This window comes from Rhinopithecus roxellana, chromosome 18 (assembly GCF_007565055.1).
Source record: "Rhinopithecus roxellana isolate Shanxi Qingling chromosome 18, ASM756505v1, whole genome shotgun sequence".
Lineage (NCBI taxonomy): Eukaryota > Metazoa > Chordata > Mammalia > Primates > Cercopithecidae > Rhinopithecus > Rhinopithecus roxellana.
Genome location: NC_044566.1, coordinates 51,322,565 through 51,339,024, shown reverse-complemented (window position 1 = coordinate 51,339,024; position 16,460 = coordinate 51,322,565). Strand labels below are relative to the sequence as shown.

Sequence of the window (16,460 nt, the reverse complement as noted above, 5' to 3'; positions counted from 1 at the left end):
ACCCAGCAATGGGATTGCTATGGACCCCCAATTTTAATGACAGTACTTTCCCTATTTTAAAAGACTCCTATGATCCTGTGTGAAATGTAGGAGATTGAAAGAAAAAAAAAAAAAGACTCCTATGATTCTTTCTTTCATCTCCAATCAACTTAGGCTAGAAAGAAGGAATATCAAATAGGCAGGCATGGTGGCTCACGCCTGTAATCCCAGAACTTTGGAAGGCCGAGGTGGGCAGATCACCTGAGGTCGGGAGATTGAGACCAGCCTGACCAACATGGAGAAACCGCATCTCTACTAAAAATACACAATTAGCCGGGTGTGATGGTGCATGCCTGTAATCCCTGCTACACAGGAGGCTGAGGCAGGAGAATCGCTTGAACCTGGGAGGCGGAGGTTGCAGCGAGCTGAGATGGAGTCATTGCATTCCAGCTTGGGCAACAAGAGCGAAACACTGTCTCAAAAAAAAAAAGAAAAAGAAAGAAAATAAAAAAGGGCAGCCCAGTTCTGATTACAGCCCACTAAATGCAGTTACTCATCAATTACTTTATAGTCTCAGAAATATGCACCCATTAAGATTCAGCACATGTATAAATAAGCTTATGTACCTAATGTTTACACACACCTTAATACTAACCCTACACTGTATGTATGGTTTATTCTTGCCACCCTTGTATCTTTCCAGACTCACACATTACCATCAATATGCTTCCTTTTATTTGTTGTAGAAAGTACCCCAGAGTTGGAAGATCCCGGATTTGAAGCCTGTTTCTCCCATTATTATATGACTTGTAGGAAGGGGAACCATCTGAAGAGAAAGGGTAGGTTTCTCTGGTCTCAGGTCCCAGAAGACCAGTGGCCTTACAAAACCGTAATTCCAGCCGGGCGTGGTGGCTCACGCCTGTAATCCCAGCACTTTGGCAGGTTGAGGCAGGCAGATCACGATGTCAAGAGATCAAGACCATTCTGGACAACATAGTGAAACCCTGTCTCTACTAAAAATACAAAATAAGCCGGGCGCGGTGGCGCATGCCTGTAATCCCAGCCACTCGGGAGGCTGAGGCAGGAGAATCTTTGAATCCGGGAGGCAGAGGTTGTAGTGAGTCCAGATAGCGCCACTGCACTCCAGCCTGGGCAACAAGAGCGATACTCCATCTCAGAACCAACCAACCAAACAAACAAAATCAAAGATTGTAAATATTTGTTTGGTTTGCACTGAAAAGAGAAGGCTTCTCCTTAGAGTCTGAATCAAGGAGGAAAAGGAAGGAAAACAAGTTGATCTTACATCAAAAGTCTACTTTGCGTCGGACACTCAAATTCCTAAATGCAAAAAACTGACTCTTCAGAGTCATAACTAACATTATCTTGGGCCACAAGCTTATCAGGAGTGCAATACAAGTCAGTGTCTTTTCTACTTAAAGAAAATTCTCATTTTTATTTATTATTACTTTATTGCAAGGAGAAGCAGACAATAAGTAGGAGTCTTAGGAGGGGCTCTGATGCATAGGAGCAATGGAGAAAGAGGGTGGTGACTCACCACCCCATGGGACTCCAAGGTTTTGGTGACAGCTCGCCTGAGCCCCAGGGGGCCCCGAGATTGCGGCGAGGGGAGCCGCAGCCCAAGGCAAATCCACGCAGTTGGTCCCCGCCACGCCCCCGTAGTCACCCGCAGCCCCACGCCGCAGGGCGCTCCGCGCACGCGCACGGGGTTGGGCTCGGGAGGCGGACCCTGGCTGCCATCTTGCAGCGCGCGGGAACCGCCGCCGCCGCTGGCCAAAAAGCGGAGCCCGGCTAAAGCGTGTCCCGCTCAGACCGCCTTCCTTCTCCATTGCCACCGTGCCGAACAGGCAGGCTGCCCAACTGCAACTGTAGGCCAATGAGCTAATCCATCACCCGCAGCCCGACTCTCAGCAGCGGTTCGTACCGGTGCCCACCCCCGTGAAACGGAGCGCCCGGGCACTTAGCCTCCCCGCCGGCCACGATGCCGAACGTGCTGCTGCCGCCCAAGGAGAGCAACCTCTTCAAACGCATCTTGGTGAGTGGCCATAGGCCGCACTGCCGCCCCCCAGTCTCCGGGTCCTCGGGCCTTAAGGGCAAGCGGTCTGGCGGCGGCCGGCGCGGGCCGGGTTTGGCCTCCGCTGCCCACCGCTCTTTGTTTACCTCGGAGCTCGCGGGACCCCACTTTCCCTCTCCGACCGGCCCCGGGGGCAGCCGAGCCGTTCCTCCGCGCGCTTCCTTTCCTCGGTCTGCGGCGGCTCACCTCACCTCCGCCGCGCTCTTTCCAGAAACTTCACGCCGCCCTCCGCAGTGCCTGGGCACAGCCTCCTGGGCCGGTAGTGGCTGCCGTGCTCTCTGCCGCGCCGGGCTCGCGGCAGTCCCTCAGGGATCCTCCCTGGTTGATTTATTTTGCCAGTCTCCCCTCGGTGAGGTGTTTTGCGTTCTGCATTTCTGCTTTGCGTTTAATTCGATTGCACGGCGCACCCGCATACCTGTTAAAGCGGGATCGATGCGATGGTGGAATTTTTCCTGGTTACGAGGAAATAAAACTGGCAACTCTAGGAAGCCAAGCTTGGCACCACCTCCCGTTGGGAAAAAGTTTGCCTGTTTATGTTGTACCTCTTTGGAAGTGAATAGTTGACTTGAAGTGCTTTTCTGAGTTGTCACCAACTTCAACACAGCTCTTTCCTTTCTAGTCGCACAGGCCTTGCTTGAGTAATTAAAGCCGCGTGGACTGGCTGGTTTTGCATTTAAGGGGAGCGTTTTTACTTTATTGTGGAGCAGAAGCCTGAGTAATGGCCCCGTAGTGATGACCGCTGCGGAGCCGGGTGGGCAGTTTTCTGTGGGCTGTGTGCCAGCGTCCTTGGTGGCTTTCCAGGTTCTGTTCTTCCAAGAAGAGGCAGCATGCCTTTGCTTTCCTCAGTATCCTCTGGCTACCCTAGGTTTTAAACTAATATTGTTAGTAGGTAACTGTCTTTTCTAGTTTATCTTTTCACCGGAAAAAAAGCTTTTATTTGCTAAACATGCATTTAGGTTTAAAGGTGAATTTATTGAAAGCTGAGTTGGCTATATGGCTGTTAGTTGTTGCGTAACTTTACTGTAAGTAAAATACTGATTTTAGAGTAATATTAAGTATTAACAGCGGCAGATAATACATAGTAGCTGTTCTGTTTCAAGCTGATAGAAACTTCACACTTAACTCTTCAGAATGTTAAGATACATAGTAGGTGGGATAAAAGTTTTAAACATTATATGGTGCTTAGTTTTGAACCAATAAGAGACAAGTGTGAGAACATTAAAAATATGAGTAATTAAAGCATGTGGCAGGTTGCTTCATTGGGCTTTGTATTTTTTAATTTTACTTTTTTTCATGCCCTTTTATTTTACACAGCATGGAATTGGAGAAGTAACTTATTTTTATTTTTAATTTTTTTTTGCCCCGGGAATCTGAAACATTAATGAGAATATCATTTATAAATCGCTAGTTGGATTTCAGGACATTTGGCATCATACTTTAAAGATGACAGCACTTCTTTTCTCTCTATATGAATTTTTTGTAGTTCAAATCATGGATCAGTGTCATAAGGAAAACGTTACATTACTTGTTATTCTCATATACAAAAAAGGTAAAGTTTATCTCCAGATAAATTGGGAAATGGTAACCACTAAAAAAAATCAATTATTTTGAGATGGAAGTCTCGGTTTGTTGGCCAGGCTACTGTCGAACTCCTGGCTTCAAGCGATCATCCCACCTCAGCCTCCCAGATTGCTGGGATTACAGATGTGAGCTACTGTGCCCAGCCAAGCTAAACATTTTTAAATCTAAGTATGTAATGTTTCTGACAAGGTTGCATGAATTTAGGAGGATTCTGCATAAGTGGGTGATTTTATCATTTCACAATTGCAATAAATGTGGGTAAAATTTGGCTACAACAAATTCCATAGCAAACAGAAATCTCTATAATAAAATTATCTTTAAAGTTTAGTGGGTTAAAGTGCTTTGCCACCAACAGTAAAAATTTTCTATTGAAAAAACTTAAACACATCTACACAAACTGACCGGCTGGTTTTTTTTTTTTTTTACATGTTCCACGTGGCTTATATCTGTATGTCTTATTCCCCAGACAGGATATTGATTAGCATTGCAGTTCGTTGAATTTTGGAGCTATTCCATGCCCTGTTTTAGGAAGAGACAAACGTAAGGATGGTAAATGACCAAGTGGCTAAGGTTCTCTGAGTATTAGCAAAATTGAGACTAGAATCTATCGTTTCTGCTTAGTATATATAATGGTTGCTGAGTGAATGTAGATTTGTTTTTTTTTTTTTTTTTTTTTTGCAAGAGCGTATCGCTCTGTCGCTCAGGCTGGAGTGCAGTGGCAAGATCTCAGCTCACTGCAACCTCTGCCTCCCAGATTCAAGCGATTCTCATGTCTCAGCCTCCTGAGTAGCTGAGATTACAGGTAGACTTGTCTTCTTTACCTGAGTGCTTGGACTCTGGGGCCAGACTACCTGGTTAAGACTTGTGGCTCTGGCACTTAATAGTTATATAAACTGTGTAACTGTGCCTCAGATTCTCTATCTAAATGGGGACATCATTGCATCTCATAGGCTTTCCTGGGATTTAAATAAAGAGTAAATAAGCTGTCATGGGATGAAGGAAAAAAATAAGAACAGTGTCTGGACGTATAGTAAATGCTTCCAGTAGGTGTTAACTATTATTACTGTTATTGGCAGTATGATTATTATTTTCAGATCACTTGGTAAGTTAGAAAAACTAGTATTTCTCTTTGTCTTTCTCAGTAGTTCCTTCCACTTGTTTTTTTCTTATATGTGTGAGACAGACTCTTGTAGTCAAACTCAGATTGTTATTTTTTATTTTAAAATATTTTTGGAATAGGCGGTATATTCACATCATTCAAAATTTAGGTTTCTCTCCTATCCTTATCCCAGAACCACCTAGTTCCCTTCCCCAGAGGCTGTCAAGAGGCCTCAATATAAACTTTTTTTCTGTGAAGACTTCTGATTCCTTCCACATCCAGCCCCTGCTGCAGGGCTTAATAACGGTCTCATCCGTTGCTAGTGGCATTTTGCTTTGAACTTAGTAGGCTGTATTTATGGAGCAGTTTCTTATTTGTTTAGCCATGGCAATGCAGCAGTACTTAAAATAGGCTGAGGCTGGCGCAGTGGCTCACGCCTGTAATCCCAGCCAGCACTTTGGGAGGCTGAGGTGAGAGCTAGGATCACTTGAGCCCAGGAACAAAAGAACAACATAACAACATAGCGAGACTTCATCTCTACCAAGAAAAAAAAAAAAAATTAGCCAGGCGTGATGACACACACCTGTAGTCCTTCCTGCTCACTCAGGAGGCTGAGGTGGGAGGATCACTTGAGCTCGCAGTTTGAGGTTATGGTGATTGTGTCTCTGCACACCAGCCTGGGCAACAGAGCGAGACTGTCTCTAAAAAATAAATAAAGATAGGTGAGATCATTGTTCTAAGGATCCATTATATGATGGTGGGGAAGACAGACACTAAATAATAGCAAAATAAGATTTCAGGAAATGATAGCACTGTGTGGAAAATAGAGTAATATGGTAGAGAGTATGTTGGGGAAGGAAGGAGGATGGGAGTATTTGATAAAGTGGGCGAGTAGGGGACATGTGAGACTTAGATGATAATGAGGAACCATCCATGGGAAGATCTACGAAAGCATTTCAGGCGTAAGGAACACAAGTGTAGGAGGCCTGAGGTGGGGATAAGCTTGGCATGTTGAGTAATGTAACACCCAGTGTGACTGAACAACTTAAGCCAGGGAAGAGTAGAAAGCAATGGGGTGTTCTCCGCATCAGTGACTGCCAGGGAGAGATGTTAATTGCGTACCCTGGCTGGTGGCATTCAGGAATAAAGATGTTGCTTATCCTTGCATTGGACTAATGATGGTCTTTGGAGTAAGACCAGAATTTGCAGCTAAGCTGAGCCACTTATAAACAAGTTTTTGAACTCTGGAGTTTCAGTTTCCACATCTCTGAAGTGGAAGTAATGACACCTACCTTAAATAATTGGTATTAAGAGATTACAAATTTTATACAGACATATAATAGCTGCTCAATAAGTGGTAGTATTTGTATGTGCGTGTGTGTGCATGCACGTACGCACGCACTTTGGTTTCATTCTTGCAGTAGCAGAGGCTTTTAGTGCAGTTTCTGGTATTTTTCTGTTGCCACATGTTTTTGCTTAAATGTTTTTTTTTTGAGATAGTGTCTTGTTCTACCGTCCAGACTAAGTGCAGTGGCACAATCGTGCCTTACTGCAACCTCAACCTCATGGGCTCAAGTGATCCTCCCATCTCAGCCTCCCAAGTTGTAGGACCACAGATGTGCACCACTATGCCTGAGTAATTTTTAATTTGTTTGTAGAGATGAGGTCTTGCTTTGTTCCCCAGGCTGGTGTTGAACTCCTGGGCTCAAGCAGTCCTCTTGCCTTGGCCTCCCGAAGCATTGGAATTATTTCAAATTAAAAAATTCTGTGTACTAGGAAAGGGAAACAAAATTTAAAAAATTCTGTGGCAGTATTGATTGAATTGCCATTTTTTTCTGGTTGTTTTGAGACAGGGTCTCACTCAGTTGCCCAGGCTGGAGTGCAGTGGCATGATCTAGGCTCACTGCAGCCTCCAGCTCCTGAGTTCAAGCAGTTCTCCTGCCTCAGCCACCCAAGTAGCTGGGATTGCAGGCATGCGCCACCACGTCTGGCTAATTTTTGTAATTTTTTTTTTTTTGAGACAAGAGTCTCGTCGTGTCGCCCAGGCTGGAGTGCAGTGGCGTGATCTCTGCTCACTGCAACCTCTGCCTCCCGTGTGCAAGCAATTCTACTGCCTCAGCCTCCTGAGTAGCTAGGATTACAGGTGCATGCCACCATGCCCAGCTGATTTTTGTATTTTTAGTAGAGACAGGGTTTCACCATGTTGGCCAGGTTGGTCTTGAACTCCTGCGCTCAAGCGATCCACCCACTTTGGCCTCCCAAAGTGCTGGGATTACAGGCGTGAACCACCTTGCTCAGCCACATTTCCTGTTTTTTAAATGTCTTTTTTTCATGGTCTTTTATAAAAATGAAAATATGTAGATTTTAGAACAATTTGACAAGAATAGGTAACAAAAGTACACTGCATGTTTGTAAGTGATATCCTTTCCATCACGTTTTAGACCTAATTTTGGATCTTGAATTTAGAATATATGATGCCATGAAAAGTTGCCCCGTTGTGTATTCATTTGATAAAATAACTTTTGTTCATATTTCTTTACAGAAATGTTATGAACAGAAGCAGTACAAAAATGGCCTCAAGTTTTGCAAGATGATTCTGTCGAACCCAAAATTTGCTGAACATGGAGGTATTGACTCATGTGAAAGATTGCTTTAGGGAAATCAAATTCTAAAACCAGGGATTAACAGTGAAAGAAGAATATTTCCCAGATTCCAAGGCCTTGCCATTCTCTATTAGAGTGCACAAATGTTCAGCATTTTTTAAATGCTTTATATGAGTCTTCTAGATTACCGGTATTATCTTTAAGTATATGTACTTAAGGATAAGATTAGGATGGTTGGTTTATCTATTGGGGAAAAATTGGAGAAAGTATGTATCAATATGTTTATGGACCTGATTTCCTTTATTACTTTGAATAGAATTTTAAGTTTATACCTTGGTTTCCTGTGTGTAAAATTAGGACAAAATTTGCAATATAGAAGTATGAAGATATGGTCACCTGCACTTTATTCTTTGGTAGATGTGTTTTTTTTTTTTTAGTATGTGCTGACATTTACATATGATATTACTAATTTACCATTAGATTGCATATTTTGAGTTGTTTTTCTAACACTGGTGTTAATAAAGTTTAATAAAGTTTGTATTTTCTTGTTGTATCCTTTTTCAGTAATAGCCAGTGTTAGAAGGATGGATCAGGATAGACATGAAAGTTACGATCCTGTAGCATAGCAATGCTGGTTGAGGTTACTCAGTATCAGACTTGGGTAATGGTTGAGATCATCTTATTGGGAAAATAGACTGACCTTGCTCACTTTTCTAACACCATTTAAAAGATTCTTTGAAGGAATTGGAAAGAAATCTTCGTTTCATAGAATTAATTCTAAAGCTTGTTTTCAGGCTCTTTAGCTGTGGAACCTTTGTCCAAATGGAGCCTGTGGGAAAGTTCAATATGTGAAACAGATAAAAGGTGTTGGAGGGGGGTTTGGACCACAGGATCACCATGTTCTGAGTACCATAGAGTCTGCAGAAATCAGTTTGAAAATCATTCTTCTTGCGTAATTCCCTTCTTGTGGATAATTCAGAGAATTATTTCATTCTGAACCATCTTTTATTAACTTCCTTACATATTTTTTGTTGCCACTACCATCATCCAGTGTTGTGGTCTTGAAATGTGAACTGATGTAATTAGCCTAAGTGGAATTTGTTGGAACAAACTTGCTATCAAAAATGAAGTCTGTTCCAATATTGAATAAAGTGAGGTTTAAATTATGTATATGTCTTTATTAAGGTAGATTGAGTGTTTTTGTGTGGTTGTAAATCAGATTGATTAGAATTGACCTTAGGTAAGAGCTGTGGAACTGCTATGGTAGATCTAATTCTGTAAGAGTCATGTCTGCTTTGTTAATTTTTATTTTTATTTTATTTTATTTTTTTTAGACAGAGTCTCACTCTTGTCGCCCAGGCTGGAGTGCAGTAGCACAATATTGACTCACTGCAACCTCTGCCTCCTGGGTTCAAGCAATTCTCCTGCCTCAGCCTCCCCAGTAGCTAGGATTACAGGCGTGTGCCACCATGCCTGGCTAATTTTTGTTAGAGACGGGGTTTTGCTATGTTGGCCAGGCCGGTCTGGAACTCCTGACCTCAGGTGATCCACCCGCCTCAGCCTCCCAAAGTGCTGGGATTATAGGTGTGAGCCATTGCGCCTGGCCTGCTTTGTTAATTTTTTCAGCAGAATAATATCAACCACTTTTACAGAGTCTTGTGAAGGGCAGAAACCATTTTAGCAACTCTGAAACTATGGAATTTCAGAGAAGGACTTCGGCTGCTAAGCTTTAAGTAGCTGTTTAAATGTAGTTTTATTTTTTCTACTTGGAGGGAAGTTCGGACTGTGAGATTAAAAAGATGAATTGGAGCCGTAGTAATCCTTCAGATCTCAACTATTAAAGTACTATTAAGATAATCATTTTTTGTCATTTGTAAATAGAGTTTAAAAATTATTTTTCAGAGACTTTGGCTATGAAAGGATTAACACTGAACTGTTTAGGAAAAAAAGAAGAAGCTTATGAATTTGTTCGTAAAGGACTTCGTAATGATGTCAAGAGTCATGTCTGTATCCTTTTGCAGTAAATAGTTTGTTTTAACTAGTTTTTTCCTAATTCAAATTAAATTTGTACTATGAAAATTCCAAACATACGTAGAAGAGAGAATTTAATGAACTCTGTGTATCCATTACTCAACTATAATCATTATCAACATTTTGTAATATTAGTTTTGTTTTTGCTTGTGCCCCTCCTCCAATATTAGTTTCATTTGTTCCCTACCCTGTGTTTTTTTATTGGAGTATTTTAAAGGAAATCTCTATAAAATGTGTTTACTTCTGTTGTGCTTAGTGTTGGAGAAAAGTTACTTTGATAATTGTATGTGACTTGAAACCCATTTTTTTCTTAAGCATAGTTAACTGGATGATACTTTCCTATTACTCCAAATACTGACTTTTAGTTAATTGTATGTTAAAATTTGTGTGTCTTAAACTTTCTTCTAGACATTTTAGAAGAAAAACTTACTTTAAAACAGATTTTACTTAATATTAAGTATGATATTGATTCTTCAGCTTGGTTTCTGTTAACACGGAGACATAGCTGTTACTTAATTTGTAGAAACCCCGTCTCCACTAAAAAATACAAAAAACTAGCCGGGCGAGGTGGTGGGCGCCTGTAGTCCCAGCTACTCTGGAGGCTGAGGCAGGAGAATGGCGTGAACCCGGGAGGCGGAGCTTGCAGTGAGCTGAGGTCCGGCCACTGCACTCCAGCCTGGGCGACAGAGCGAGACTCCGTCTCAAAAAAAACCAAACAAACAAACAAAAAAAAAGAATTGTGTTTTTCTTTGGGCAATATCCCAGTGTGTAAAAAAAAAATTTTTTTTTTTGGTTGGGGAAGGAGTCTCACTCTGTTACCCAGGCTAGAGCGCAGTGGCATGATCTTGGCTCACTGCAACTTCTGCCTCCTGGGTTCAAGCGATTCTCTAACCTCAGCCTCCCAAGTAGCTGGGACTACAGGTGTGCACCACCATGCCCAGCTACTTGTATTTTTAGTAGAGATGGGTTTTTGCCGTGTTGGTCAGGCTGGTCTCGAACTCCTGACCCCAGGTGATCCACCCTCCTCAGCCTCCCGAAGTGCCGGGATTACAGGCATGAGCCACTGTGCCCGGCCAAAAGAAATTTTTTTTTTAAAGGATGGATCATTGAAATTGACTTTCATTTGTTTTACTTATCTATATGTTTATCTGCATTTTTTTTTCACATATTGCCCTTGCATTTTAATTTGTTACATTTAATTTACTTAGCCACGTACTGGTATTGAACACAAATAATCTCAGTAGTGTTTTCACATATTTAGCTTAGGGTCTTCTCAAATTACTAAATACTTATTTCTTTATCCCAGTGCTTACCCCAGAGTGAAGAGAAGGGCATGTAAGTATGATAGCTTTGTGGGGCTTTTGACTCCAAGATATGCTAAGACTTTAATTTATAAGAAATAAAACTTATTTTTTGTGGCCTTTAATATAAACTAGGGAATTAGGTGATAGTTACACGTTACTTTAGAATTGGTTGACTGTAAATTTGTTTCAAAAGGTAGTTGCAGTTTTTGTATATATTCTGTTTCAACACATCATGATGAAGAATAGGTGAATGTTGAGGTTGCTGGGGTAGGAAAGTGATGCGATAGAGAGTAGAAAATGTGAAGAATTTTTGCCGAGAATTCTTTAAGGTTACTTAAAATATTACAGAAAATTTCAAACATGTACACAAGTAGAGAGAACAGAATAATGACGCCCTCCCCATGTGGCTATTACCCAGCTTCAACCATTTGACAATTATCAACCAAGCCTGATCTGGTTTCGTCTTTAACTTCCCCTCACTATTCCCCTTTCCCAGACCCCAGATCATTCTGAAACAAATCCCAGGCAAAATACCATTTCCTTAATGTAAGTTTTATATTAGATATGTAGCATAGTGTATTCTAGTGTCTGTGTGTGTCTTTGTTTCCTTAACTTAATAGGTTGGCATGTATATGGACTGTTGCAGCGTTCTGATAAGAAATATGATGAAGCTATAAAATGTTACCGAAATGCCCTCAAATTAGATAAAGATAACCTGCAAATTTTGAGGGATCTCTCACTGTTGCAGATCCAAATGAGAGACCTTGAAGGTTACCGAGTAAGTACTTCATTCTTAAATGTATGTGACTTTACAGTAGATATAGTTTAAGAGCATGTGAATTCAGAATGAGGTGAGCATAAGCCAAGAACACATAGATTTGATTGTTCATTAGAAGTTGTGTGTCACTTGGGACCTTCCTCCTCAGTCATAGTTATGGCACTTTTTACTTGAGTATCAAAAAAGAATAACTGGTGGGGTTCGGTGGTGCACGCCTGTAATCCCAGCAGTTTGGGAGATTGAGGTGGGAGGATCGCTTGAGATTAGGAGTTAGAAACCAGCCTGAGCAATATAGGCCAGACTCCGTCTCTACAAATAAGAAAATTAGCCGGGCATGGTAGTTCACACCTGCAGTCCCAGCTACCCAGGAGGTTGAGGCAGGAGGATCCCTTGAACCTAAGAGTTGAGACTCCAGTGAGCCATGGTTGTGCCACTGCACTCCAGCGTGGACAACAGAGCAAGACTTTTTCTCAAAAAACAAAAACAAAACTGGTTTTTAAAACATTTTCAATTCATTATTTTTTTTTTTTTTTTTTTTTTTGAGACGGAGTCTCGCTCTGTCGCCCAGGCTGGAGTGCAGTGGCCGGATCTCAGCTCACTGCAAGCTCCGCCTCCCGGGTTTACGCCATTCTCCTGCCTCAGCCTCCCGAGTAGCTGGGACTACAGGCGCCCGCCATCTCGCCCGGCTAGTTTTTTTTTTGTATTTTTTAGTAGAGACGGGGTTTCACCATGTTAGCCAGGATGGTCTCGATCTCCTGACCTCGTGATCCGCCCGTCTCGGCCTCCCAAAGTGCTGGGATTACAGGCTTGAGCCACCGCGCCCGGCCTAATTATTTTTAAAAAAGAGAAAAGGTCTTGCTATGTTACCCAGACTAGTCTTGAACTCCTAGGCTCCAGTGATTTTCCCACCTCAGCCTCCCAAAGTGCTGGGATTATAGGCATGAGCCACTATGCCTAGTTTAACCGGAATTTCTGTGTGCAGCTGCTATACTAGATTATTTGTAGGTTTGATGTTTACAAATTTGGTAAACTAATAGGGCTTTTATAATTGAAACCTAAACATAAAAGTAGCTTTTAAAAATTATTGGTTAGTAGATATTTTAAAAATGTTAGAAGGGTTACCATAAATCAGTCTTTCTGTAGTTCAGACCTCTTCAGATTTGCATTTTCAACTCTCTCCTGGACTTCTCCACGTGCTTATTCCACTTAGTATCCTAGAATCACTATGTCCAACATGGAATTCTCTTACTTTCTTACGAGAAGGAGGCCACTGGGTTCTAACAGTTTTCTTTAAATACATTATTTATACACTTCTTTTGCCCTCGTACCCCATGCCTAGATTTTTGCCATATAAGCCCTCATACCCCATGCCTAGATTTTTGCAGCCACTTTAAGGGCTCTGCTGAACTTAGTAATAATAATGGCACCACTCTTCAAAGTGTGTATTTTTTTCTTCAGCTGTGCTTAGCAGCTTAGATGCAGTTGGAGTTAAAATCAGTTATCTTTAGGAATGAGGCATAGAAATTAAGAATATTGGCCAAACAGTGGTTGCTAAAGTGGACTGTGAAATAAATTAAGTTGAAAGAGAGCTAGGCCTGGTATTATATGTCTTAGTCCTGGCTACTTGAGAGGCTGATGTAGGAGGATCGCTTGAGGTCAGTTTAGTCCAGCCTGGGCAACATAGGGAGACTCTGTCTCTAAAAGAAAAAAAGGAGAGCTGATGGTGAAAGTGTGAAGGACCCAGGAAGTATAGATGCTGGTGGTGTCAAAGAACAAGAGTAGGAATGTCACCAAATGATAGTGTTGGCAGCATGGGAGCTGTGGGTAGAGAGTGAGATACCTAAATTTATGATTTCTGGGTGGCAGTAACTTCTAGGGTATGGCTGTGGGAGTGGGCCTCTGAGTGGAGTGGAGGAGAAAATCATTAAAGATTAGAAAATCTTGGGACTTAGAGGATAGATTGTGGGATGGGTGATACACATTAGTTTTGCATTTGCCCCGGGTAACGCCAAGAGTTGGCAGAGAAAATAATACTGACCTACACTTTAATAAAGGATTTGGGAATGACAGAGATGCAACAGTAAAAATAAGGGATAGTCAGATGTTTGGGTGTTTCCCCTGGCTGTGTCTGTCCTGTATCTGGCCAATTATTACAATGTATTTACACTGTAAATACATGTAATTCATATAATAGTTTTGTAAGTAGCAAAATGTAGTTTAATAAAAAACCATCTTAGTCTTCTTACAGAATGTTTAGTTACCAAAAAAAAAAAAAAAAAATTCATTATTTAAAGGTAATTTAATAAGGCAGTCCAAAGGTGTGGGCCCCAAAGATGTTTCAGTGACAGCCTCACAGTGACTATTACAGGATATTCTAGAACTTTAGTAATTTAGGTGAGAAACATAAAAAGTACTTCTATTTTATGCTGAAACTGATCTTTGTTGATATAGTTCATTAGAAATGTGTTAAAGGTTAGATTGTTTTCTTAAAACTAATGAAATAATGAGAATGTTTAGCAAGTTAAAACGTATTTTTTTAGGAGACAAGATACCAGCTTCTTCAGTTGCGCCCCACACAGCGTGCTTCGTGGATTGGATATGCTATTGCATACCATTTGCTGAAAGATTATGATATGGCCTTAAAACTGTTGGAAGAGTTTAGACAAACTCAGCAAGTAAGAATTTTAATGTTTTCTTCTACCTTCACAAACGGAGTAGTTGACTTCTTAATTGTCCCTGCCCTCAAATGTGAATTGAAGTATTTGAGACCTATGGAAAACTGGAAAACTTTTTTACATAATTGGAAACAGTTAAAATGTAGGATTTTTCTTCTGTTTTGTTTTGTTTTGTTTTGTTTTGTTTTGTTTTGTTTTTTAAGAGACGAGGTCTTGCCATGTTGCCCAGGCTGGTCTCGAACTCCTGACCTCGTGATCCACCTGTCTCGGCCTCCCAAAGTGCTGGGATTACAGGTGTGAGCCACTGTGCCTGGCCAATTTCTATTTTCTTTTCTTTACTTTTTTTTTGAGACAAGGTCTGACTGTGTTGCCAAAGCAGAAGTGCTGTGGCTATGCACTACAGTCTTGAACTCTTAGGCTACGACTAGGACTTGAAATCCTAGCTAGGACTTCTCCAGAGACTGAGGCATGAGGCAGGAGGATCGCTGGGCCTACGGGTGTACCACTGTGCCTGGCAACGTTGTTTTTTTAAGACATAATGCTGCTGCATGCTTAATAGACTATAGTATAGTGTTAATAAAACTTTTTTAGTTTAGTTTTTATTTTGAGGCTGAGTTTCACTCTTGTTGCCCAGGCTGGAATGCAGTGGCACGATCTTAGCTCACTGCAACCTCCACCTCTGGGCTTAAGCGATTCTTCTGCCTCGGCTTCTTGAGTAGCTGGGATTACAGGCATGCGGCACCACACCAGGCTAATTTTGTATTTTAGTAGAGACGCGGTTTCACCACGTTGGCCAGGTTGGTCTTGAATTCCTGACCTCAGGTAATCCACCCACCTCAGCCTCCCAAAGACCTGAGGTTACAGCCGTGCACCACCGTGCCCGGCCAATGGAACTTAACATGCACTGGGAAACCATAAAATTGTGTCACTCACTTCATTGTGGTGGTGTGGAACCAAGCCCACAGTATCTCCAAGGTATACCTGTAATTGATTTTTCTTCATTGATCTTTTATTCTGTGACCTTGCTAAACACTTTTATTAATTCTAGTAGGTTTTTTTTTTTTTTGTAGATTCTGTAGTATTTCAACCATTTTTATATTTGTATGTAGGATTTGTTGACCTGTATCACTTGGGGTAGACAGAAGTCCCACCCCATTATTTGTTTTAAATAATGCATTCATTTTTGGTGCTGTTAATCACTCTTCTGTTTATATCTGCTTGTGAGTTGCCTTCTTGTTTGTGTGAATGACTCTCCTTTCTTGTTTGTGTGAATGACTCTCCTGAGAAGACAGTTTAATTAAAGGTCTGTAACTGCTTTATATAATTATACAAATAAAGTAATTTGGTCATTTTTTTTTCAGGTTCCTCCAAACAAAATAGATTATGAATATAGTGAACTGATACTATACCAGAATCAAGTGATGAGAGAGGCAGATCTATTTCAGGAATCTTTGGAACATATAGAAACATATGAGAAACAAATATGTGATAAACTTTTGGTGGAAGAAATTAAAGGTAAGTTGGCTTCCCTTTTTTTAATGGCCTCAAACAGAAAACAAAAAGCTGCATATTTTATTCTCTCCTAAGTCTTACATGACACTTGTTATGTATCTGGCAAGGTTCCAAACACTTTATTATTAAGCCATTATTAACTAGTTTAATCCTCATAACAACCCTATGTTGTAGTTATTATATCTATTTTGGAGATGAGGGGAACTGAGGAACTGAGAGATTGACTAACCCCAAGTCATACAGTTTAGTAAACTGGAGAGTGCTGGATTTGAATCCAGATTTCATTCCCTTAAGCGGTATATTATTCTGCCTTCATATTGAATTTGTATCTCTGTATATCCATATATAGTTAATTAAATACAGTGAGAACCATAATTGATGATACTGGGATCATCATAAACACAAAGGTCATTTATTTTCATCATGAGCTAATTATGAAGACAGGATCCCTATAGTTTTAACAGCATTCATCAACAGAGGGTCAAAAAAAATTTTCACAAAGCTTTGCTCATTAGTTCTCTTTACCTGAGCAATATTGTATTAAATTGTCCAGCTAAAATAATAGTTTAGAACTAAAGTTTCATACAGTTGTAGGACCTCTGAAGTCTGAAGCTTAATAAAAATAATAGCTAATATATATTTTAAAACTCTTCTTCTATTTGAGTATGGTAATTGCTTACACCGCTTTATTTCATTTAATTTTTTAGCGCTTTTAAGATGGATACTATTTATCAACCCCATTTTATAGTGGAAGAGACTGAGGCTTAGAGAGGTTAAGGACTTGCCCAAAGTCATCCAGCTTTTTA

General features: G+C 40.9%; 1 protein-coding gene across 4 annotated transcripts in view; it reads left to right on the top strand.

Moving 5' to 3' along the window:
* The first annotated feature begins 1,685 nt into the window (after positions 1 to 1,685).
* Positions 1,686 to 16,460, top strand: part of NAA16 (N(alpha)-acetyltransferase 16, NatA auxiliary subunit) — a 71,942-nt gene continuing 57,167 nt past the window's right edge. For all 4 annotated transcript variants that reach the window (XR_004054712.1, XR_749244.2, XR_004054713.1 and 1 more), the window contains exons 1-6: positions 1,686 to 2,032; positions 7,294 to 7,378; positions 9,257 to 9,361; positions 11,310 to 11,467; positions 14,008 to 14,142; positions 15,504 to 15,657. Coding sequence is in view for 1 of the 4 variants with exons in the window: in XM_010374505.2 (XP_010372807.1) it covers positions 1,979 to 2,032; positions 7,294 to 7,378; positions 9,257 to 9,361; positions 11,310 to 11,467; positions 14,008 to 14,142; positions 15,504 to 15,657 (691 nt within the window). In the remaining 3 variants the exon portion in view is untranslated. The remainder of the gene's footprint in view (positions 2,033 to 7,293; positions 7,379 to 9,256; positions 9,362 to 11,309; positions 11,468 to 14,007; positions 14,143 to 15,503; positions 15,658 to 16,460) is intronic.